Here is a 7,535-nt window from a genome sequence, read left to right on the forward strand (position 1 = left end):
TTGCCACCCTGCCCTCTCTGCTCTCTGCAGTCAGAGCCATAAGATAGCGCTGGAGCGTTAGCTGGGGTTCTGGGCCAGAAACAGGAGGCTTCTTGAAGTTATTCTGGCATCTCTAAGCTCAATAACACATTTTTTTCAAAGTTCTTCCTCTTTGCCCAGGGCATAGGAATCGTCTAAGGGTCTTATAGAAAGGTAGGTTCTGGTCTAGGAGGTCTGGGGTGAGGCCAGAGAACCAGCATTTCTAGCAAGCTCCCAGGGAATGTCCTTGCAACTGACCTCCATCCCTTGTGTAAACCAACAGGGAGGGCTTGCCTCCCTTTGCCCCCAAGCCTTGCTCCTGGCCCTTGCAGAAGTGCATCTTGCATTCAAGTGACCAAAGGAAGAGGCGTTAGAAAATATGAAAGGGTAAAAGGGGATCTGCACCCAATTTTATAGATGGGGAAACAGGCCCACCCCGTGCCAGAAGGAACTTGTTCAAGACCTCACAGCAATTTAGTGACAAAGTCAAGACTCCGGCCTCCTGTACAGGGGAAAAAACAAAAGCAAAAACAAACTCCAGAAAAGATATACACTTAAGCGTTAACTGCGCATTCTCTGGGCCAACTATGGGTTCCTTTGTGTCCCCAACCCCACCGTTTTTTTTTTTTTAAATTTTTTTGCTGTTATTTCCTTCCCTCTTTATTTTTCTTACCTGTTATTTCTTTTAAAACAATGAACACGTACTGATTTTGTAATAAGAAAACATTTTAGTAAAAGAAAATTCTCACAAAGTTCTTAGTAAATGAGATTATGTTCATGAATGTGTTTGGTAAACCATAACTCCACAGGGCAGCTCCAAGTCATGGGTGTGTAGTTGGGCTCAAACCATACAGAAGTCATTTCGAGGACGTTATCCTGACTCTTCTCGGAGCCCACATCGCCCAGATGAGGAAGGCCACCGCTGCCGCCAACGCCGACTCCCGTGAGCAGCTTCCTGCTCCCCTGTCGTCGCCTCTGCGGTCGGGGCACTTCCCCCAAAGCGCTGGCCGCAGGAATCTTTCCCCTTAAATTGGGGAAGAAGGTTCTCTAATCCATTTTCGCAGTGAACGACCTCGGGCCAAGTCTGCTTTTGTTGCTGGTTCCCTAAGCTTAATTGCAAGCAAAGTTAATTTGAAAGAAAATACATGATACAGCTCTAGGGAGAATTCTAACGAGCCTTGGGCAATTAGGGAAGAACGCGTCTAATTATCCACGGCCCGGGGGCGCCTGCACACGACGCTGGCTGGTGCAGGGCCCGGAGAGGGACAAACGATTTTTCTGTGTTCATAAAATGAAGAAGAAAAAAATAAAAAAGAAAGGCACCTCCAGTCTCTGAGCCCCTAGATGAGGGACTGGGAGAGGTTTGCAAATTCCTAGGGTTAGAAAGTTTCAAGACATACAGCGGAATGTTCTCAGGATCCCACAGCCACGCGGGTTAAGGGGGCCGCCCGCGACCCCGCTGTGGGTGAGGCCCCTGGCGGGGCGCACTGTCTCCAAGGTACTCGCTCCTCTGCGCGGCGCCCATTCCCAGCCCGCCTGGGCAGTGCGCGAGCTCTAGGTGTCTAGGCGGGAGGCCGAGAAGGGCTGTCACTCTGTCTTCAATGCCTTGATCCCAACCCTCGCGCGTCTCCGTGTCCCTTGGGGTTCCTGAAGCACACACCCAGGTCCCTCCCCGCAGCGTCCTCTCTCTTCTGGTGCTGACCCTCGCCTTTGGCACAATCTTACCTGTCTCCCAAGTTGACAAGTAGAATGGGGGACGAAAACGCCCGCTCTTTCCCACCCTGTCTTTCTCCTTCCCGGGGCTTTATCGCGACACTCCAGAAGGCTCTGTTAGAAGGCAGCGCTTATTTAAAGCCTTTCGACCCTGCTATGCCCTGCGCTTTACAGTTTACAAAGCACTTTTCACCTCTCCTCTCGTTTAACTTCAGGAAAATTATCTGAGGTAGCAGTCACAAATTCCCATTTCACAAATGACGACCCGAGAGAAGAAGGGACTGGCTTAAGATTAATGGTGCTGTCAAAACACTGCACTTGCTAATTAGGAAACAGAGAAAGGCTCAACTGTAGCACTAACTAGGTGCAAAAACCAGCCTTCTTCAGCCCCAGTCCCTCTCCTGGGCTCTTCCACAGCCCAGAACAAAACTCCTGGGTGGAGGACTCTTACTTTCCCATGCTTCCCAACCAGGCAAGTCATCCTGACCTCTGCACCTGGGACAGCCAGCTTGTATAGTTGCATGGTGGAGAACCCTTGAACTCCATACCTGCAAAAGTTCATAGGAAGAGGAGGGCGGCCCAATACCTGCACTCTTCCAAGGTCACAAGGCTGGGTCTGGAATTTGGGCCCAGGCGTGGCAGGGTCAGCACTCAAGTGCTTCCAGGTACCACCACCAAAGCCAGGAAGGGCCAGCACCTAGACCCGCACTGTGCAATACAGTGTTGCTACTGAACACCTGGCAGGTGACTAGTCCAAATTTAGAGAAGCTGTAAGTGTAAAACACTCCAAATTTTAAAGCTTTCATGTGAAAAGAGAGTAAAACATCTCAATTTTTATCAATGTTTATGTTGATTATATGTTGAAATCATAATTTTTTGCTATGTTGGGTTAAGTATATCATTCAAATTAACCTCACCTGTTTCTTTTTGCTTTATTAATGTGGCTACTAGAAAATTTAAAATTACATATGTGGCTTGCACCATATTTCTAATGGAGATCACTGATTTATACAAATCCCCATTTGGACTGAACCAAGTTCACATGTCTTCATGAACAGGATAGTGCAGTCCCAAAATAAAAAATAAAATTACCAATGTTTTCATACAATCTTCTTTTCACACCCCGACCCTTCCTTATTAAGTTTATACAGAAAGAGGCTGAGTTTCTCTTGCTAGAACTCACTTGCTCAAACATTTTTATTAAAACAATCCATCTGAACACTCCAGTTTATCTGAAAGCTGTGAATGGAGCCTCTGAAATATTTAATGTTGAAAATTTTTGCTCCAGAATCGAAACTTAAAGATTTCTCAAGGGAAAGAGGGAGAGTTATTGGACTTTCTCTGATTTTAGTGAGCCTACTACTTAAACAAGATACAAAATGAAGTTAAAATTCCAGTTTCTTTCTAAAGCTCGCTTTACTGACTGCCCCAACTTAATTTTCTCTTTTCTTTTGCATGGGGAGGCTGCTGAGGTGTAGCAGGGGGTGTTGAGGATGGAAGAGCCCTCCCCAGCTACTGAAAGGTGTCACCAGCCGGCTCCCTGAGTCCTCTCATCTCCTTAAACTTTAGTTCACCCATTGGGTCCAGGGCTGCGTGATGACAAGAAACAGTGGACAAATGAACGAATGTATTTCTAGCTGCCTTATAATGGAAAACCAGATTTATGACTGGGCAGTAACAGCTATGAAATTGCCAGCACAACCTGCTCAAAAGTTCAATAAGTTATGATATAATTGCTGCCTGGAGCCAATCCTGGGACTTTAGGTTAGATGCTTGGCCATGAGCTCTTTTCCGTTCCCTAGAACAGCGGCTAAGCTTTGGGTGGCTACTCAGAGGCCCTGGGTGGTCCACCATTGCTGCCAAATACACAGGGCAGCATCCAAGATGATGGGGCCCTGAATGACAACCCGGGAGCGGTGGGTAGAGTCCTGTAGCCCTCTCGTGTAACAGATGGGGGAGACTGAAGGTTCAGGTGATGGGACTGGAGCGCTGAGACAGTTCAACTCGGAGCTAGGTCTCAAGTTCTCAGAGACAGGGAAAACCAGCCCAGGTCAACCAGAGCAGAGATTTCTCCCATTTAAAAAAGAAGAAGGCTACTTCTTTTGCAAATTTGTCCTCGCTTTAAGAAGAAAGGCGCTGGCTGCCGGAGCCTTTTAATGTAGTAACGCAGTTAAAAGCACTAGAGGCCGAACCGCGTAAAAAGGCCCGAGTTTCCCGCAGCACATGGAAGGCAGAAACTGATTCCCCACAATTTGGATCCTGGTCTCTGGTGTTGACACTACGCTGCCCTCTGGTTACCGCCAAGGACCCTCTCCGATGGAATGCCAGAAAGCATCCCCTTTGGGGGCTTCGCTCCATCGAGGGTCCCTGTGCCAGTCCAAGGGCTCTGGCTGCCTCGCCCCACCTCCTTCCATTTACAGAGTACACCGGGTGCCTACGCTGTGCGCGGGGAGACCCGAGCCTCTGTGGCCTGCTCAGTCTTTTCCACTTGGGTCCCAATTGAGTCCTCTCTCCATTCCTGTTCTCAGGTTGTGGGGAAAGTGTGAACAGCCGACGTGTCTTGAGTTTTCATCTCTACGCTCGGCTCACATGGCAGACACGAACCGATCTATGCCACCGGGATAGGCGGCAGCATGGCGAGCATGGTAGGCGCCTGCACTGGCCCCTCCGAGCTGCCCTCCAGGGTTGTAGCACGGCGCCAGCGCTCCGAACTGGCCGGGCGACGTGCGCCCGTAGAAGTCCACCGCGGTTTCCACGCTGCCACTGCTGCCGCCCGCGGAGGGTGAAGCGGGTCCCGCCAGGCGGCCAGCAGCGGCAAAGATCGTACTGCCGGCGCCCTGCGGGTACGCGCCGTCGGGGCCCGCGTAGGCAGCCGCATAGGCCGAGGGGTTGGCCGGCCGGGCTCCGGTGCAGCCGGCGGGCTGGTAGCCGGTGGTGGTAGCAGAGGCGCCTGCGGAGGCAAAGGCGCAAGAGCCGCCGGACCCCGACGGTGCGGGCCCCAGCTCTGGACTGAGCGGCCGCTCAGGAACCAGGCCGAAGACGCGGCAAGGGCCGGGCGACGCCGCGGGGTAGTAGACTGGAGGCGGCGCCGCCAGCGACGGCGGTGCGTAGCCTGCATAGACGGCGCCCGGGTAGGGCGGGCGCGCGGCGGGCACTGCGCCCGGGAAGATGGCGGCTGCGGCGGCAGCGGCGCTGCTGTCGGCGGCCGCGCGTGCGTGCATGTATGGCCGGGTAGGGTGGAGAGGTCAGAGGGCGCTTGAAGCGCTCTGCGGCGGCGCAGGAAGGCTGGCCGCTCTCGAACATGTCCTCCCGCGTTGGGTCGAGCGCCCAGTAGTCTTGCCTTACCCGGCGACCGCCCCGGCGCCGGGATCCTTGAGGAAGGGCAGTCCGTTGAGCGTGAGGTTGGGCGGATGGCTATTCTGCCACTTCTTTGGGGTTGTCGCGGTAGAAGGGAAGCGCTCGGTGATGAACTTGTAGATGCCGCCCAGCGTGAGGCCGGCGCTCGGGCGCCAGTGGGCGCGATGGCCATGGCAATGAGCGCCAATGTAGCTGTAGGGCGCCTTCCCGCGCTGCAGGGGGGCGCTGCGGCGGGGCCGCCGCGCCCGCCCGCGGCCCGCGGCTCCCTGGGAGCCGGCCTGCCGCCGTCTGGGCGCCGCTCTTCCTTCCAGCGGGCAGGCCGCACCTCCGGCTGGCGGCGGCGCGGGCGGCCCGCTCTCGGCCGTCATGGCCGGGCCGTCCGCGCAGCCCGCCGGGCTTCTGGATCCGCAACAGCTGTCGTGGGCGGGGGGCGGGCTGGGGTCTCCGGAACCAGACAGCTCGCCCCCCTCTGCGGAGAGCTCAGGGGATCCTCACAGGCTGGCCCGGAGAGGCGGCCCAGGCTGGCGCGCGCTGGAGGCTCGGCGTCCGTCGTCTGGGTCTGGCGCGGTGCAGACAGAAGCTCGGGAGTGACCCGCTCGCCGACGGCTCAGCCCGCGTGGTGCAGCTCGAGGCGGGCAGCGGCGGTGGCCTCGCGACTGGGACTGGACTCTGGTCGCCGGCTGAAGGGCACCGTGCGCGCTGGTGCCGGGCGGTCGAGGGGTCCGGAAGTGATCCCTGGGTTGGGGTGGCTGCAGCTGGTCTGTGGTGCCGGCTGGTTTCAGGATTACTGCCTACGTTGTGCGTGCAGAAGAGGCTTCGGGCTCGAAGGCCAGAGCCAGGTCAGTTAGTACAGGCGCCGGGAGATCTGGCGGGGGCCGCCCATGCCCTACCCCCGAGGCCAAGGCGGCGGTCTGCGCTACGGGCAGAGAGGCTAGGCGGGGGCAGCGAGGTCGGGGCGCGGGCCCAGGCGGGGCCACCTGAGGTTGGTCCTCTCCACGGCGTGGGTCTCCAGCCCTGCGGACCTCTGGCGAGGAGCTCCCCTGCACACACCGGGACCGGCTCCTCCCTCCGCCGGCTTCTCCTCCTTAAAGGCGCCAGGAAGCGTGGGGCGGCACCGGTTCCCTGCCCGCCCCCCGACTGCCCGCCCCCCGGGGCTCGGGCGCACCTCCCCAGGTAGGAGCAGCTGTGGTGGCGCGGTAGGAGCCCCACAACGTCAGGGCGGGGAGGGCGCTTGGAGATCCCCCGGGTTGGTCCCCTCCGCGCCCCGATCGGGAGACTGAGGCCCGGAGAGTTCAGGAACCGGCTCGGGAGACCTCGGCGCCCGAACTCGGAGTTTTCGGATTTTTCAGGTCTCTGCAAAGGGCTGGGATTCGCGGTGAAAGGACGGGCACATCTCACTTTTTTGTCCTGAGAGGGTGAGAATTGGCCGAGAGGGCGCTTGGTTTTTGTGGGAATGGGGAGGGAGAAGTTCCGGGAGACGGGCTCCCAGGGCCTTTCAGGATGGTTTCCAAACCCCAATCGTGACTGCCACAGTCACTCGGCACTCCAGTCCCCCCATCTTTCGAATGAGTATTCCTAGGCCCGAAAGGGAAGGTGACTTGCCATGGCCCCACTGCGACTTCTCCGCTTAGTGGAGTCTCCAACCTGCGTCTCTTAGGACTGCGCTTCCCAGCTGTGTGGTAGAGGTAGCCACTTTCCCTTTTTGGGCACTGGATCCCTCGACTGTACGGGGTTTGGGTATCTCAAGAGTCCTTACGTGGTAGATATTTAGGGTTAGGCCACTCCCCACTCCCAATCATCCGTCTTTGAGAGGCCCAGGATCTGTCTCTATTTGATGGATAGTGGCGCACGGATTAAAGACGACGCAGGATAGGTAACCTCCTCCTCCAATCCCCCGGGGCCAGGGTAGCTCTGAAGACCCCCAGAGACAGCCAAGCAGCCCCTTCCCGCAGCGGGAAGTGAGGGCTGCAGGTGATAGGGGAGTGAGAAGAGAGCTGTGGCCTGGTGGGCGCGTCTCCGGGGAAGGGGCGGGCAGTCGGGACACGTTTACTTCATGGGTGTCCAATTTCTGAGTTCCTTTCCTGCTGTCCCTGAGCCGGGACTTGGTCCTAACCTGAGATCGCTCCCTGGCAATTCACTGGGAGATCCAGGGCCTGTCTTTGTCCTCTCGCAGGGCCTCAGTGTTCTACTCTGTTAAATATCGGCTGGAGGGCGTGTGCTGATCTCCGAGGCCCCTGCTACCCGTAGGATTCCGGGTCTTGGCGCGGGTTCCCATGGCTCCAGTCCCGGCACAGCTTTCTGGGGCCGGGGCTGTGGGTGCAGAGCCGCGCGGAGGGCGCCAGGCGAGCGCGTGGTCGATCCCAAGAGGAGGGTTCTGGCCGGTAACGGGTGGCACGCCTTCCAGGGTTTTAGTCGCGTTCTTTGTGGCGGTGAGCTGAGGGCAGGCT

The 7,535-nt window shown here is 56.8% G+C and overlaps 1 protein-coding gene across 1 annotated transcript; it reads right to left on the bottom strand.

Annotated features, from left to right (window-relative positions):
* Positions 1 to 4,316: 4,316 nt before the first annotated feature.
* FOXE1 (forkhead box E1) lies at positions 4,317 to 5,456 on the bottom strand. Its single transcript, XM_017887556.1, is given in 4 exon segments — positions 4,317 to 4,955; positions 4,958 to 5,017; positions 5,020 to 5,094; positions 5,097 to 5,456. Coding segments are annotated over 4 exon segments (1,134 nt in total).
* Positions 5,457 to 7,535: the final 2,079 nt, after the last annotated feature.

Source organism: Rhinopithecus bieti, unplaced genomic scaffold (assembly GCF_001698545.2).
Source record: "Rhinopithecus bieti isolate Rb0 unplaced genomic scaffold, ASM169854v2 scaffold_16773, whole genome shotgun sequence".
Taxonomy (NCBI): Eukaryota; Metazoa; Chordata; class Mammalia; order Primates; family Cercopithecidae; genus Rhinopithecus; species Rhinopithecus bieti.